General features: G+C 45.4%; 1 protein-coding gene across 1 annotated transcript; it reads right to left on the bottom strand.

Moving 5' to 3' along the window:
- Positions 1 to 7,018: 7,018 nt before the first annotated feature.
- Positions 7,019 to 16,693, bottom strand: LOC120848623 (Golgi-associated plant pathogenesis-related protein 1-like). The gene is made up of 5 exons (XM_042294443.1): positions 16,627 to 16,693; positions 13,350 to 13,397; positions 11,958 to 12,055; positions 10,532 to 10,670; positions 7,019 to 7,257 (listed from the first exon to the last, which is right to left on the bottom strand). The coding sequence occupies exons 1-5, from the start codon at positions 16,691 to 16,693 to the stop codon at positions 7,019 to 7,021; spliced, it is 591 nt and encodes a 196-aa protein (XP_042150377.1).
- Between the last annotated feature and the right edge of the window lie 921 nt (positions 16,694 to 17,614).

Here is a 17,614-nt window from a genome sequence, read left to right as displayed (position 1 = left end):
TCGTTTTGTATTTAGCAGCCGCACACTGTCGCCGCGAAGCAGCGAGAACGCAGGCGCGGGGTGGGTTAACGCGCGGGTTAACGCCGTCGAGTGATACACGCGCCGTCCGAATCCGAAATTTAAGTTCCCGCGCGTTGCCGAGCAGTCAATCCGGCGTAAGCGTCGTTGCTAAGGGGTGTATCGCCTGCGCCGTAAAAGGAGCCAGTGACCAAAGCGCCCGGTGCGCATACGCAATTGGCCCTCTCCTCCCCCCCCCCCCCCCCCTCTTTTACAATTAACGCCTACACACACGCGCGCCGTAAACGTTAGTGATGGAGCGAACGTGCCGAACTTCAGATGCGGCATAGTTCCGCGCATGCCGAAATTTTAAAAGAAAGTTCGGCAAAGATTCGGCAAAAATTTGGCAAATGTCTGCGCACGCGCACGAACGTGACGGGGCCATGGATCGCAAATAGACGCCGCGCAGTCGCGCGGTTACCATTGCACAGTTTAGTACAACCAGCGGTTACGGCGAGGTTTGGAGTAGGCGACAGCAAAAGCTCACGTTTGTGAGCTTTTGCGAGTGTGGTTCTCTTCAATGTTTTCTGCCTCAAGAACAGAAGGTCGACCAGCAATTTACGCAGTCCACTGCGCAAGTGACAAATGATGCAGTGCATTTTGGATAGTGTGATTTTAATTTCACATTTCCATTGATGCAACGAGGTAGTTGAAACATTGACTGACAACTGACAATTACGATCAGTGTGCGCAGCCCACGGCCGTCAAATGGGGCAGAGTCACAAGAGCTTGCCAGAATATCGCGACTCCAGCGACCTATAGGGGGCGCCACCACCAAACAAACATGGCGGCTGAGTCCAGGTCGCGGCGGCTCGGCCGGGCCGCCTGAACAGGTGGCGCGTTCAATTTAACAGATTTTCTTTTGTTTAATGGCCAATTTGATAGGTATTTGAACTGAGACGGTTAAGTGTAGCCGGTACAGATAAACTTGCAAAGCATAGTTTTGTTTTGCCGGTGTTTTTTTGTTCTTTTCGTGTCAAACTTTCGTTTCGGAGATTTCGTTCAAAACCGAAACTATGGGCTCCAGAGAGACGGTAATATACTAATCAGTTTTGATCATCTAAGGAAAGCGGCGATGACTATAGAATTGTTCCACAGAGAGCAACTTTTCAGCTAACTCGCATGCCTCGACCATGCGACTTATCTGTCCGCGAAATCGAGCTTTTGTGCGTATCCGCGTTGACGAAACAACTCCAGTCGTCTGCTCGGCCAACAACACAGGCTGTAGGAAAATTACGAAAATTAAGCAACCGCTTCTTGAGCCAAGGACCATGTTAACCCGCCGGCGCCCCACTAAGCAGCTGATACTCGTATTTCAATTCAGGTTTTAGTAGCAATCGAGAAGTCATTTTGACGAGCGGGTTATGTATTATATTACGTACATGGTCCCACTAAAGCGATATTAGTATATCCTTCGGGTTGAAATATGAGCTTAGTTGACTAGCTATTAGGTGAGCTGCTGAATAAAAGTATATTTGACAGACGGAGAGATACTACTTAAACTTAGCCAAATGGTTATATAGCCGGCAGCACGGAGACAAACTGAAGAGAGTCTTCATTGAAGATCCACGCAGAACCTCTCTGCATTGAACTTTGCTTCGACCAATGTAGACGTATATTGCTGCTGGCTTCGACGTCCTCGTAATATAAATATTGGAGGCGCGATAGGGTCAAAATGCCGTGACGGCATCTAACGTTGCGAGACTTGTCTCCCACCTTTTGAAAACAGATAATTTTCCTCACTCATCATTTGCAGCGAGCAAGTTTTCCTGAATCAAGTAATTGCGAAATCAGCCCAACTCTTTCAGTGTGGTCTAGAGGCTTTTTCGGCGAAAAGCAGCCAAGATGAATAGCCAACGCACCGACCGGCGTGGGTGGCTCAAACTTGAAGCTAACCGAACACAACCAAACTCAAGAAAAGCAGCTATCAAACCTTCCCATTCACTTGACTGCAACATTGATGTTCCCTCCAGTATCAGTTACCAAGCAGTCGTCACTTTGAATGATATTCGAGACAGACGAGAAATCAAAAAAGTTTTTCCGTGATTCCTCCTCATCCAAGAAATCGAAAGCACGCGACCGTGTGCTGTGGAGTAAACGGGCTTTCAAACACGTAATAGAAGAAAACAATCTACTGAGGCTTCACCACACTAATGATCACTCAGGCAAACTTAAGAAATATTCGGACCTTAGTCAAATTACATTGTTCGCCACCGCGCCGACAAGTTCTCCGCGAAAGCCACCAGAGACGCGGAGGGGCGCGGAGCGACCTGGACCGGCTGGTCCCCGGTTTTTCCGCTTGGCGGCGTCCGTTTTGGTGGAGTCGCGAATATGGGATGCTGCTGGCATCCTCGTCATAATGTGATACATGTTTTCTCCCTTCTCTTCTGTCTTTTTTGCGTACTTTCTGTAGTGGGTGTATTCTATACATTTATTTCTCTGTTTTCTTTTTTTATATGTGGTGGCGGGCTGGCAGCAGACGTACAAGCTACTAAAAAAAGTAATTAAGTAAGTTACTGAGAATTACCCTCAAAAGTAATTTGAGTAGAGTAGAAATTACTCAGATAGAAAGTAATTGAGTAAATTACTAATTACCGTAAAAAAGTAGCAAATTACTTTTGAAGTTACTTTTATTTTTTCTATGCTAACAAGGAAGTACTTACAAAAGGTTTTGATGCGTTAGCGAAATTCTGCTAGCCGAATATAAAGCGGCTTGTGTTTTCACAGAAATGCTTAAATAGCTGGTTCTGCTTCTGCATGCCTAATTGTTGCGTACTTCTTTTTAGTCAAGGATGTCTTGCGGATGTATCATATCACCTTTGAGGTTTAGCACTGCCTGAGCTTGATTTTGCAGACAGAGTTTGATTGCTTACAGTGATGTGTAAAGTACGTCTAAAAGCTACCTGGAAGTACGAAGTAAATGAGAGGTTATATACTTCAAGTAAAGTAGTAAGTACGCCGAATGCAATGTACTTGAAGTAAAGTACTATAAATACAATGTACTTCCAAAGTAAAGTTGAAGTACTTTTTAACACACTCTTTCAGAATGCCCTTTCATTTCCTATACAACGTTCTTCTTTGTTTTATTTTTTAATTGGCCGGTATGCATTGTTTTAGGGGAAATCGGAGGTGCATCAGATTTTTTCGGAAAGAATAGCAAATTCGGAAATGCGTCAGTTTTTCTTTCTTTTTTTTTTGGGGGGGGGGGGGGGGGGGGGGGGGGAATGGCGGCAACTAATACGCCAAAGAGTAATTGCTTTATTCTCGCTGCCGAACCATTTAAGACAATTAACTTGTAAAGCACTTATTTGTATCAAATTTATAGCCGCCATTACTTCACTCAGAGAAATGACCAGATGACGTTTCGAAAGACAGCACAAGCTATACGGGAGCACCAGATGAACTTCAGAGCGGGTGCTGCACTTTATTACCTCTTTTGAGTGAGGATGTAGTGTGTATCCCTCCTGTAGTCGGCAAGAATTCCTACATTGGGGCGAAGGGGGGCAAGCCCTTTCTTCAAACGGGTCAAGTCTCCTTGAGCTTCGGGACACGGAGAAACGCCAGTCTTCGGCGCTAATCCCACAGTTACTCGGCCTCTCTTGCGTCGTGTCTGTTCACTCCCCGCGCCTCGTAGCAGTGTTGTTGCAGTGGGGTGCTCGTTAAAAGTTTTGGGGGTTTGAACTATCCAAATTACTTTCCTCCTCCCCCCCTCCCCCCAACTTTTCTACGCCACATGCTTCCCCCTCTGCAAATACAGCTGACCTTCCAACATCTTATCTCTGTTGATAGGCAAAACAACCACTAAAATTCGAACGTAATTTGTAATTTGAGTAGAAGTCACTCGGAAAAGTAGCTAAACTACTCATAACCAAAATAAAAATGTAATTGAAAGTTACTAAACTACCCAGAAAAGTAGTTGAACTACAGTAACTTGAGTAAAGTAGCTGAACTACGTACAAGTTTGGCTGGCAGGAGCTCTGCGTAAGGGTTTCCACCTATCTGCTTAGCCCCGCACTTCACCACATGGGCCCCTTCCAGTACGGGCAAATAAAATTATTATTATTATAGTTATAACAATCTTGTTTTCAGCTCACAAGTAGTTTGTGACAAAACAGAATAATATTGCTTTTTTGTTCGCATTATTTTGCGATTTCCATGTATCTGCATAAAATTAAACACAGAACCATCATGCCTTGACGTTGCACATCCGACATTCCTAACTCTCCCCAACTTTCTAAACCTCCGTGTGTGTCCTAACACCGTAAACTGGAATTTAAAGATTAAAGACGTAACGTTGCGAATATCGAACGCATACTTTCATGCTAAGCTGACGTCAAGTGACTAAAATTGAAAAACATGCATATTTACAATATTGTTATCTCTTCTGGTGAAGGCAAAGCAATCATTGCATTCGTTTCAGCGCACGAAACGGTGGCTCCCAGAGAAAGTAAAAAAAACCTACACCGTGGTAAAAACGCGGGGATTGCCTTTATTTTAACAATGTAATCAAACTTGCAGGCGTCCACTGATGAAACCTCAAAATCAAAACTCTCGTAGTGTGATTCGTGACTGCGTCGGCTACTACCCAACCTCCTTGTCACTCCACTTTCTGCAAGCAAACACTAAAATTGCCAGTAAACACACAAAAGCGACATCAATACTATCTTGTACAACATCACATTATTTAGTAATAACTGTGTCAATATGCACTACATGTTGTATTAAAGTTTAAAAAAAAACATTCGCCTTTTTTCGTCAGAAAAAACTAAATATCAACGCTAAATCTGGCAACAGTGCTTTTTTTTCGGATTATTGCCGAATATTTACAAAAGTTCGGCAAAAGTTGAGCCGAATTTTCGATTCGGCAAAAGTTTGGCCCATCACTGGTTAAAATATGCGACCCGGGGGGGGGGGGGGGGGGTCTGGTTTGCCCCCCCCCCCCCCCCCCACCCACTCAGAAACAAGTTGGTACACCACTGGTTGGGGGGGGGGGGGGGGGGGGGTTAGGGCGCTAAACCGCTCCCGGCACCATAACATAACTGCTCTCGACGTTCGCGGAAAGACGCTGTAGAACTTCGCCTTGATTTTGCCGCATGTTATCGTTGGGAAAACAATTTCAGGGGAGAATGGTGCAGTATGTTCGCTGCTTCACCAGAAAGCGAATCGTGTTATGAGCGTACGGCCCAAGTTTAAACGATCGCTTTGGGTGCCTCCTCTGCCCTAGACGCACGTTAGAAAGCATGGATCGCCGCGACGAATGTCTGTCCCTTGGTCAACCGCACTATTTGTTAAGAATTGTTTGTTTTCAGAAAGTTGTATCTTTTGACAAGAGTGGTGATGCAACAAAACGAGGAATCCCAAACCGAATTCTAACTTAATATGGGTTGTCAAATCGCAAGTTCTACGCAACGTTTCTTTTTTTTTTTTTTTTCTCGCATAATTTTTAGTTTTTGCGGAAATATGAATGTTGTGCAATCAGAAAACTTAGCTGCTGATGTGCTGATGGTTCTTAGAAATTCCTGTGTTGCCGCTATTGCCTCTCTGAGTAGGAAAGTCATTGCCGCTGCAGCCGATATGTTTCCTCTTACTGCATGCGTTGTGGTGTGGGTGTGTGGGTTGGACAGAGTCGCGAAAAACGTTAAGATGAGGAAATTTTATATAGATTCGGCAGATAGTTCAGATGACTTCGATAACAATACCCGATATTGCGCCGCCGCCTTTGCGCATGCACCGTATCGTTATCGGAGGCATCAGAGGTATTGAACTCTCCAGTGTCACTTCTATGATTACGATCCGCAAACTATTCGTTGAATCGACAACCGTGGGAAGTGAAACAAACTGTTCTAATAAATCTGCCGCAAGTGGAATAAACATAATGTAAGCCGGCAACACAGAAGCGTTCTTGTTATTAAATCATCAGCTCAGCCGTGTGGATTCACCAACTTCGATCTTCTTGGTGACGGCGGCGGGTTCCAAAATGCTGAGACTCTGAATTTCACTCGAACAAACAACCCGCACCAGGCGACATCGGCCGCAGCGACACTCTTGTATTGATGAAGGCTAGCGACTCTCACCCGACTTTCGGATAGCCATCGCTCTAGCCTCGTATATATTAGAACTGAGAAATTCATCGACTATCCTTCAGATTATCTTGTTAATAGATTAACTGCGATCAAATGTTTTAGCCGCTTAATCAGAGTTTTGAGTTGGAGAAACTCGAGCCAAAAAGAGTTAAAATGTCTGATCTATTATTCTTTAGGTCTTGACTTCTTTTGGGATCCAGGCTTCCACGGTAAACCCCTTCAGCATTCTTCTGATTGTCACCGAGAGTTATTATAATGTTGAAATAATAGCTTAAAAATGTCTTCACTTTTTAAACCTTTCCTTTTTAAAATGTGTCACAACGTAAGTTTCGAAGGGTGCAGCAATACGCCATTCACGACATAGCAAAATTTGAAAAAAAAAAAAAAAAAAGATGCGCGGTTTTAACGTCTTATATATAATATCCCGGAGATCAATCTAGTAATGGGTTACTTGATTAAAAGGGTAGTAATTAGTCGGGTTATTTTTTTATTCAAAATTAATCTCCAATCAACATTAAGTTTTTATATATAAAAGCTATGGCTTGAGCGAGATACCGAAAAAACTGTAGGACCCGTGGTTCTACAAATCACTGCTTTGAGATTATGGGGGCATTCAAATGGACACTCCTCGCTTTGCTGAGTTCATACGCACGGGAAACGACACAATACAACATTTAGCAGACACAACAATAGAACACGCATTTAATAAGGAGAGTGCAGATCAGCCGGAAACAGGCTTTCGTCGTCGAGATTCATGCTTCGCAACGTGCGCCCGGGGCAACCGATGTCATGTGGATGTTTACTTCTTGCAGCAGCACGTTGGCGAAGCGGTTGGATCTCGAGACGGTGTTCCCTGGTCCAGCCGCTCGATGTCTCGCTCAGTCGGGTAAGACTGGGGGAACGTTCTGCTCATATTGCCCCTCAACGTTTCCCGGGGGGTTGTAGTTGCAGACGACAAAGTATGCGCTCCGGGAAGCCGCTTTGCTTACGGCGCATCCCGAGTTTGTGGTGCCCTTCCAGACGACCTGGGTGAAGTGTCCCGTTTTTGACGAGAAGCCCGGATTGGCGTAGTCGTAGTCCTTGATCTCGTTGTACCAGGAATCAACGGGAGCGTTCGCTGCGCGAAAAAAAAAAATCTATACGTCGTCGTCCTTCGTTTGTACATATCTCATAATCATCATCACTAGACGTGGCGCCGCGGGTCTCCATGGTACAGGCTGTCGCCTTTCCGCGGTGCCACAGCTCCTCTGAGCCAATAAAGATTATTATTATTATTACTATTAAAAAATAGAAAAACTAAAAAGAAAATCGGTTGTCTCGTTGGCATTTTCTAGAGGCGTTCAACATGGTGCGTAGCATTTTTACTAGAGGATGCAACAGTTCGTCAAACCGAATATCCGGTTGAACCGTAAGAAAGAGAATTCGGCTTTCAGAGCAGGTTTTTCGGTTATCCAGATTATTCAATTTTATCTAATGTACATTAATAATAACACTTTTATTTCATTTGTACCTATTTCTGTGCATATGACGATGAGATCGAATTATAAAGGCGCGCTTTTGTACCGTTTATTTTTTTGTGAGGAGGTGAGGAGGCCATTCAGGGGGGGGGCGGCGGAGAAAAGCTCACCGGAGAAAAGCTCACCGGAGATAAGCTCACCGCAAAACCGGCAGATGCGGAGAAAAGCTCACCGATTTTTCCTTTTTAACTCAGCGGATTCCGCGTCAAACCTTGCCATTTAACATAATTCGCATTCATCACTTCATTAAAAATATGTCCACTTTTTTGTAATACTCTTGAAGTTCGTTGGGCATATTTACTAATTCATCAGAATTTAGTAATCATTCATTTTCTATATTATTGAAGCCGCAAGTACAAAATCAGAACATCGTACACCGGTAAAGAGGTTTGTTCTTTGCAAGCTAATATAAATAGCGGTGTGTGAACCGTTTCAGTTCCAAATATTGTGCAGTGCCTAATAGATAAGTAGGTGTTTGTTGATGTAATCAGTGTCGGCTACGCTGTTTTCTTTCTGTTAATTTCATTAACAAAACTTTAGTTGCGGGAACAGACTCGTCCTGTCGTGTTTGTTGTCTTCACTCCGTCGTCGTTTGAGCGGTTTTCATCATGTATGACGTTTACCAACTCGCTCTATTCGCTACCTTCGTCATTCGTAACTTTCGCAGTAGAAGCTAGGAATGACAGTGCGCTCTTCGATTCGAACCGGTATTTGCACACATCTCCAGATGTTACCATGCCTATCAAGCCCGCGTGCAGGTGGAGGACGGCAGTATGTCATGACGGCTACTTTGGGTTCCGGCTCCCGTGCGAAACGGTGCCGTGTTGTTTCAAGACCGGTGGCTTCGCTGCGTTTCCATAGGAGCTAAGCCTTTTTCTTTCTTTACTTTTTCCTCCGGTAACTTCCACTCTTTGCAAATTTCACAAAAAAAAAAATGCACCATCTGTGGGCAACGCTGCACAAAGTCGTAGTGCGACAGGTTAAGAAACCGAATTTTCCGGTCGATTTAGAGAGCCTGGCGTCTCCTTGAATCACCCTGTACAACGAAATTTCGGCGTCCATTTTTTGGTCTATATGTGTTCAAAGGAGCAGTATCACATCGAACATACCAATATCTTGCTAAAAAAGTCTCGACAAGGAATTTTAAAACGAATTAAACGATTAGCAAAGTGCACCTGGTGGATGTCGCCAACGCCTCGCTCGTAATGCTCGTCTAGGAACCCTGACAGCTAGTGACGGAGATTGTCTCGTCTCCGGCCACAACGAGAAAAGAGGGCAAGGAGGAACTCCCCTCTTTCCGAGAATGCATTTTGTGTGTCGCAGAAGTCACTATTGTCCCCCTACAAGATTATAGAAGATTAACCCGTTACGCAAAATTCGTACAAAAGCCGCCGCTTCGGTGGCTGCAACGACTAGGCCATTCTCCCGACGTCAGCCTCGCCGTAGCTTTGCTCGTCCCGTCCCGAGACGACCTACGTCACGATTGCGTTGGATGTCACGTGGTCTCCGCCGGGCCTTGTTGAGCGCTTGCCAGAGTGGGCCGTTTATAACGAGAAATACAGCTACCAGGCTCAAAATACAAACGTGCGATGGTCATTTAGGGACCCTGTGGATCGTATTCAACCTATTTTTGAACACGACGGGAATATTTCAAATTTCGTTGAAGTATCCCTTTAAATCGTAGCACATACGTTACCAAGCCGATGTAAGCGGTCGCTTTAAAGGCTTCACCCGGATTCTTGGGCACCCGGTGTTAATGGGAATGTGCCGGCTAGAGCGAATATTTGAGAACTTAGCTAAGTAGTATATTTTAGGAAATTAATTTGCTAACTATCACTTTACCCTCTCTGTCTGACATCTGGACATCTGTCGAGGTAGACATTATCCAGAAGGAATGATTTCTGTATTTCCAGTGCCCCCTTCATTTTTTTTCTCGGCTCTCACGTCCCTCTCGCTGCAGTGGCGCTGGTGTCGACACGGTGCTCGCCCAGTGCCGACACCTGGTGTGTTCAAGATCTGACTTGTTTCTACACAAGGTGTCGGTCTATAGAAGCTTTACACACGCGCCAGATTACAGACGCCATTGCCGACCTTCTATCGTCTTACCAAGATATCAAACCACTGAAGCGTGCTTTGGCGAGCCTCCACAAAGGCAAATGCAGGAGAAAAAGACACCGTCGTATCTAAAATGCCAGTAACCTGTCCTCCTTTGGTAATGGTGGAGCAGAGTGAAAAACACAAGCGAAAACAAAAACTCAAGGGCGGTTATGGCGGCGCCCATGCACAGCTGCTGTAAAGCGTCTATATGCAAGGTGTCTTAAAGCAGATTTGTATTTCAAAAAAAGCCGTGAAGGCTACACTAACGCTCTCTGTGTGGGTGACTTCTACGGTCAGGGGTACATAACATAGGGCATAATCGTCAGTATAATTCGGTTAATTACTAAATTGTATCAATTAACTTCTTAATTAATAAAAAAATTAGATGCGGTTGCAATCAGAAACATGCTGAGCATCGTCGACAACCACTGAACAAGTAAGCTTTCGCAAGACTTGGGGAGCGTTGGAAGCGCGTGGTGGTGCAACGAGCGCAAGGCAGGTGGAGCGAACATGCGCCCGCGCGATTTCTCCGCCTCTCATCTCTCGTGTTTTTCGCACCGCCAGCATTGCACCCGTTGCAGGACTGGTAAATTTAATGCACCAGCCATGCGCTTATCATCAGCCCTCTATAATATGTCCCCGTGGCCATATAACTTGCCTTCACAAAGAGCATTATTGTAGCTTTCCCAGTTTTTATTTATAAACAAGTCTGTAAGGGCCTAAAGAAACACCCTGTATATCTACAAGCCCAACCTAAAGAGACATCCGTGTGCATACCATCGATCGTGTAGCTGGGGTCGGAGGACCATGCAGAGAAGATGTTCTCGCCGTATTGGTTATCTGGACGGTGTTCAAGAGGTGTTCCCTCTGGTTGTGCGGCGAGATGATCTGCCCAGTCTTGCGCCAAGAGCCGAAGCTGGATCGTTCGAAGAGAAACAAAAGAGAAACCACTCATGGGAAAGATCGACACGCCGAAAGTATACTTATTTTGTATTTTTAGCTTTCAAGCCTGGCTGTGACATTGTGCATAAACATCCAAAAATTGACACTTTTTCCGCGAAGGCTTTGTCTTTTCAATATTTCCTTGTCTATGTGTGTATGCGAGTGTGCATGCACAGTTGATTCTATACCGGCTGTGTCGTATAGAACGATATCAACTATCCTTGTCTTTTAACGCAGAATGTGTTTTATCAGGCTATTTTTATGAAGTTGTCTATTGTTTGGTTGCGAAAAACCGACGCCGAAGAGAAGTTTGCTTATAAGGAACCACATGAAAAGACCAGTCACCCGGCAGGATTTGAACTCGTCAACTTGAGATTATGGGCCTAGAGCTCTGCTGACAAAACTATAAAAACTAATTTTTTGTTAAGATAGTTATTAAGGGTTGGTAATCGGTCGGAGCAGGCAAAAGTGAACTCATTCGCGCACCGCGTCAAGGTGCGGTCGCGTGCTTCGCGGCCTTTCCGATCACGGGGCGCCATCTCACGACGTGTTTCAGAAATGAGAGCGACTGTTCGGCAGGCGCTGCCGTTCAGACGCCCTTCTCTTCTTCCCTAGAAGGCCCATCACGCTTGTATATTTATGCATAATCAAGCTTGTATATTCTTTTATCTTTTTCTTCTAGAAAGCGCTAAAGTTTTTTTTTCGCAATTTTATAATCAGTAGCATTAATATCATCTTATTATAACGGCAGAGCCGCCTGCATTAATCCCCGTCTAGTTCATTCATTATACAACTTGTTTATCTCATTCTAGGACGTATAATTAAGGTCTATCCTGCACTTGGTTTAGAAACGCTGAATCAGCGACCACTTAAATCATTTAATTATCATCAAACACGCTAAATATTATGCATAAAAATATCGCAATATCGACTACCTATTTTTATTTTGTAAGCGCGCGTAAGTGCAGCTTCGGTAAGCCTTAACATATCCCATTTTATTGCTTTGAAAATTGCGAGTTACCAGCAGAATGAGAATTCCTTAGGGCGTCTTTTTCAGATGCCCATGCCTGCAGTACATGCTTGTCGCCTTCCGTCGTGCTTTGACTGCTGTGCACGCTAGAGGATCACGTGACACCGAGCATTATGGGAAGGCAGGAACCTCGCGACTGAGGCACGACAACTAAAGAACCTCTCTGCCGTTCCAATTTTGTGAGTGGTCATAGTTGGTATTTCAAGAAGACTCTAAATAAAAAAAACATACATCGTCATCGTCTTTCAGTCCAGGCACTCCGTGCTTCGCCCTGTAGTAGTCGTGGCGCTTGCGGCAGTCGTCGCTGTAGACAGAAGGGTCCTGGGAGGAGTGCGGGTTTTCGAGTTGCAGAACGTAGCCCAAAAAAACCTGGTGTTAGCTCAATCGAGCCCTTCTATTTTGAATTTGATAACGTATGCAGGGCTATAGCCCCGGGGAGTTTTGTGTTGTGCGTGGTGTCGACTTTACGATGTCAAAGTGTCACCTTACATCATGACTTTACGGGAAACTATAACTTGACAACATGATGCCACGTCACTCTGACGTCACTTTATACTGTGAAGTCATGCGGCATTATCACATCACGTTAAGTTAACACGTCACGTGACATTGTGATTTGACGTGGCTTCGTGACGTCACGGAACGTTAAAGTGTCTTGTGACACTAACTGCCTCACACAAAAAAATAAAAACGTAGCAACCTGTATTTGAGTGGCTTCGTAAAGGAGTATTCACACAGGGAAGAAGCCCCTTACTTTGCCCACCGGGATGCGCATCACGTGGTAACAACGTCACGGTTTTGCGCGGCGCCGCGCTGACGTAGACAACTTAGGGGAATGGGGGATCTTTTTCTCGGAGTGCACAAACGCTCCCCCCGCCTTGGCGTGGGATCTCTTTGCGATTGGCGGTATTTTGCTCGCGTGTCTGGCAACTTTACAGGTTTTTCCCAGCATGATGCCGGCGGTGCACGGCATCGGAATCACCTAATTTGTTATGGCTTGCGCCGTTGCGCATGTCGTCCGAGATAGAGCCACTACATGAGCTATGCTTAGAGTAGTGCCCACTTATACCCTTGTTACACGGGCACACTTAACTGCAGTTACGCTAAACCACAATTAGCGCGCAATACTTGCCGACAACATTCTGCGGCGATGCAGTCAGAGCTATGGGCGAACGTGCGCTTGGGCATCTTGAGCATCCATCAAAGCAGTGCACGCGCTCTCTTCACTTCTTTTGAAATAGCTGTCTGAGGGCATAGTGCGGCATCTGTGCTGCCACGTAACCGCAGTTAAAGCTGGTTTAACCGCGGTTAAGTGTGCCCGTGTACCTTGGGTATAACAGGGGTATTAGAGTATCGGCACTCCGTTCCCCGATGTGTAAGTGGGCACCGCCATTTCGGTGTTTAGAGCAGAGTAGACGCAACTGTCGATCGCCATAATCCAAAAATACGGTTTCCTCAACTTTTGACACGGTGATATACCAAGCTCAGTTGATATCATTTGGCTTTGTTTGTGAACTGTTCTAACGTTTCTTGAAGACCGTAAAATGTGACTTCCCGGTGGTCACCGATGCAGCTATCGCACAATTTGCGAAGTTTTCAAATGCTCGAAATGAGGCGACCTTACCCCGACGCCCGCATCCTCGCGGCTTTGGTAGAGCTCTGCGTTGCGGTCTGCAAAGCAAAAAGAGAAGGTAATTAGAACGCTTATTCACCCGATGCGTACGAGTCCTATTCTCTTTCGGTTCGTCAAATAGACCCAACCGTGGAACCTCAAATTCGCGACCCATTCCTCATTCGGATTTGGTGTCGTGCGCGGAACGCCGTTCCAAAGGAACGACTTTTCTGAAACGCGTTCCTTTTCAGGAAGGACCGAGGAACACCACCGTTCCCTCTTGCATCGCTGGAACGCGAGCTCGTTACGTTTAGGGATGGCCGCGAACCTGCCCAGGTTCGAGTTCGACCAAGTTCGACTTTTTTCGAACTTTCATATTAATATTAGAGAAAGGTTCGACTGAAGTTCGAATTTTGTGCGCAAGCGCAAAAGTGATAATAAAGAAAAGTTGACTTTATTTGGCGGAGAAAAAGTGGAGTATTTTTTGGGTGTATTGGGGGCATCACTGGTTCACATTACTAAATAAAGAAAGCATTAAAAGCGCATATTTTTCGTTTTTATATGCTGTAAACAGTGTTAACCATTTTATAAAACATAAAATGAGCTGCACTCTAAATTATTTGTTTCCCGAAATTCAAGATATTCGTGTAGAAACCGGGCAACACAGTCCATAAGGTCAAAGGTTCGGAGAACCTAAGGTTCGACGTAAAAATCAAGGTTCGACAAAATTCGCGAGACTCTTAGTTACGTTGTCGAGGAAACGGCAGAAAAAACTGCGTCCTTCTTTTTTTTTTCTTTTTTTTTCAGTCTATATATTTGCAGTTTGACCCGAATATAGCTGACATTTGCGCGTTTTTTATTACTCACTATATCAACTTCCTACTTCGAATGATGGAGAGCTGTCCGAGAGATAACCGAGAACAAAGAACTGCTACAAATATGATCGTGGCGACGCGACAGGTATATTTTATGTGGACATTTTCCCTCGCTGGCCTTATTTTATTGGCGCATTATCCGGCGCAACATTTAGTTCAAATGCGCGAACGTAACGTTAATGTAACGACACGTTCTAATCTGAAAATAAATGGAACCGATACGCGTTCTTTTCGAACCACTGGAACTTGTAACGGGATCTCGTTCCAAGACTGAGGAGGAACGGCCATTCGTTCCGGTTTTGGAGGAACGTGCGTACAACACTGTTTGCACTACACTTATCTCAAAAACTGGCAAGTACGCAAAAGAAGCGCGAAGCATTGTTTAAGATCATATATTGTCCGCGAAAGTATACACTGGTTAGCACTGTTTGCTATATGGCATAACTATAAGGTTCCGCGTTTTCGGTGTCTATTTTTCTTTAAATTGGGGGAGGGGGGATATTTATCGGTGTTTATTTTTTTTCATTTGAATCGGCGTTTTCCGGTGTCTAATTCAATACCGGAAATAAATCGTTGTTTATTGTGCTCCTGTCGTAGAGCGACTTATAATTACCGCAAAAAAATATTATAATTTGTAAGTTGTAATTTATAACATTTTCTCGAGTAAAGGCCCGTTCACACTCTTGCGACTGCTTGCGACCTCTTAAACCTGGGTTCCTTAAAACTTCTTAAACCAGAGAACACACCGGCGCCATCTATTGGGAAGCAGTGTACACTCGGCGGTCCGGCATATCCTTTTTTTTTTTTTGGCTCGAAAAACATTTGTCAATGTTATAAACGAGCCTTTCTATGGGCATTACGCACATTTGACCTCGGAAATCCCGCAAAACCTTCGGTTTTGTGAAATGCAGTTCTAGGGTCACCGCATAGATGGCGCCACAATGTCAGTGTGTTCCCTCATTCTAGAAACATTTAAGAAGTTGTAAGAGATCTCGTCTCTCTCAGTCGTACTCGGTCGCAAGAGTGTGAACGGGCCTTTAGGCTGGTAAGATAATGTTTCAGTGAAGCTGCGTTCCGGGTGAACGAGAACAAAAATGGATAAAAAAAATTTTCCCGTAAAGCTGGCGTCTTTTTTGTTCGGTTTTCTCTTCAATGACAGTAAAAATATGTTGTTTTTTTTTTTCTTTTTTTGGTTTTCACCGATTCAGAGAAAACCGCCTCGGGGGTTAATTTTCGTTTTTTATCGCTATATATCGAACACACGGAACCGTATAGGTATAACCCAAAATCACCGTTGTGAAGGAACGAGATCGCGGTACGGTTCAATGTTGCGTTATAGAATGGGGGAGGGCACCAACACGTGGGGTGTCACATTGCGCATGCGCTGAAATTCAGCGCCGTGCTAACTTGTTTAGAAGAACGAGGATATGAATCAAACCTTTAGTTTCTAAGCTAAGTGGCGCAAGCTACCGCCTGCTATAGAGGGTACAGCCATTAGCATCCATCCGTCCGTCCACCTCAACTTGCTCATAATCGGTACATTCGCCTAACTTTTAGCTTAAGGTTAACATTTTTTTCTTCGTTCCAGTATTCCTGGTAAGCTGCAACATTAGTTTTAAGCGCTACCTGACACGCCGTAGTTTATTCAACAATTAGAAACAAAAAAAAATAATTAGCTTATTAGACCCACCGCTGCTATCTTGGGGAAATTATAAACAACCACCAAAAGCACTTTTACGATTATATATAGTCCGTTCTCAGTCCGACCGCGCAGTCATCGCCCTGATCTGTCGAGCCTATCAAACAGCCCCGGAAGTGCAACGTCACGACGCTGATTATCTTTATGTGCCTATAGAAGGAACAGAAAGCAAGATCACTCAGCATTCACTGTGCCTGATTGGTTTAGCCAGAGATGGCAAACGTACGAAAGCGACGGGAGCCGTGACGGTGCACTTTCAGCGCCGCTTGAATAGCCCGGTCGGTTCGTATAGCGCCAGCTGCGCACTCGGACTCGATGGAGAGTTTTAGCGGATCATTCCGGTATGCCTCCCTCGGTAACAATACTCGATGACGTAAAACGTCGACGCATGCGCAAAAGGGATCGCCGCCGAAGTATCGCGGGTGTCGCTATCGGAGTTATATCGGAACGATCTACTAAATCTCCCTAAGGTGAAACGGGATGGACTATAGACCTCTGCATCGCTCATCACCCGGGTGAAAAATGCTGAGTCACTGAGCTCTGGACGCATGCGCAGGGCTTGATGTACCGCACAGCAGAGCAAAAGCGCATGATCAGAAGGCGTTCCACAGCCCAGCAGACAAAGATGGCAGCCCTCAGAAGGCGACTTTTGCAAAGGTCTATAATCGCGTGTAGATTTTTTTTATCGGACTCGAAGGTCCCCGCAGTACGTACCGGGTCTCGCAACAACAGCAGCCAGGTAGAGCGTCGAAAGAGCAGCAGTCAGCAGGAACTTCTTCATGGCGATGGTCTCTCAGAACACGCTGTTGGAGTACATCCCGGCTCCGGAACAGGTGAGCTATTTATACCCGAACCGTAGCTTCCCGGAACGGAAGTCGACACCGGGGAGCAATGAGCGAGCCCCGTATCAGTCGTAAAATGTTTGCACCGTGTGTAGCAATGACATCGCAGCATGTGCACGACTAGTTGCCAGGGCGTGGGTAGATATCAAAAGCAAACTAGGACGCTGCCTCAGCTTGGCACACGGCGAAAGCTATGGTCCCAGTGAACCAATAAGCGGGCCGCAGAGACGCACGTGGCTTACTCTATCTCCCTGTAGTTGATGACGAGTGGCCGGGACAGGCCCCTCCCTCGAGGTCCTCCACTCGTTCCACCTTAGCAGAGTGAACAATGTAGAGGAGGCTAGATCCTTCTTGCCTCCTCTCCAGCGTTCACTCTGCGAAAATGAAAAGAGCGAACGGCTTCGCGGAAGCAGTTTCTCCCGCTTAGTAGTCCGCAGTGATGCCGAAGCCACGGGTGGGAGGAAGAGGAAAGCCACTTTTCTGGGAATTTTCGAGTGAGGTTACTCCCCGAAGAGGACAAATACGACGTCTGGAGCACCCAAAAGATGGCCCGGGTAAGAGGGGAGTCTCTCCTTCTCCTCTTCTCTAAGCGCTTAGGTTACACTCTCGCCCGTGTACCTTGAGCTGTCACGTGATTCGCCTCCGTCGCTCCCATTGGCTCGTGGTGGTCGAAGGATTCGCTCTTTGCCAAGCTTCGGTGAAACGAGGGCTGCCGTTAGCCTACGCAATAAAAAAAAGAAACGCGCAAAACAAAGTGTTTGCGTGGGTTTTAGAAGGTGGAAAACATGTGCACCTCCGTTTTTCTAGCAGTGAAAAACTGTTATTTCGAGTTTAATTTCGCGCACACGTGTGGAAAAAAT

Source organism: Ixodes scapularis, unplaced genomic scaffold (assembly GCF_016920785.2).
Source record: "Ixodes scapularis isolate PalLabHiFi unplaced genomic scaffold, ASM1692078v2 PGA_scaffold6__148_contigs__length_123643588, whole genome shotgun sequence".
NCBI lineage: Eukaryota > Metazoa > Arthropoda > Arachnida > Ixodida > Ixodidae > Ixodes > Ixodes scapularis.
Note: the sequence above shows the minus strand (reverse complement) of the source record. Positions and strands in the feature narration are given on the sequence as shown.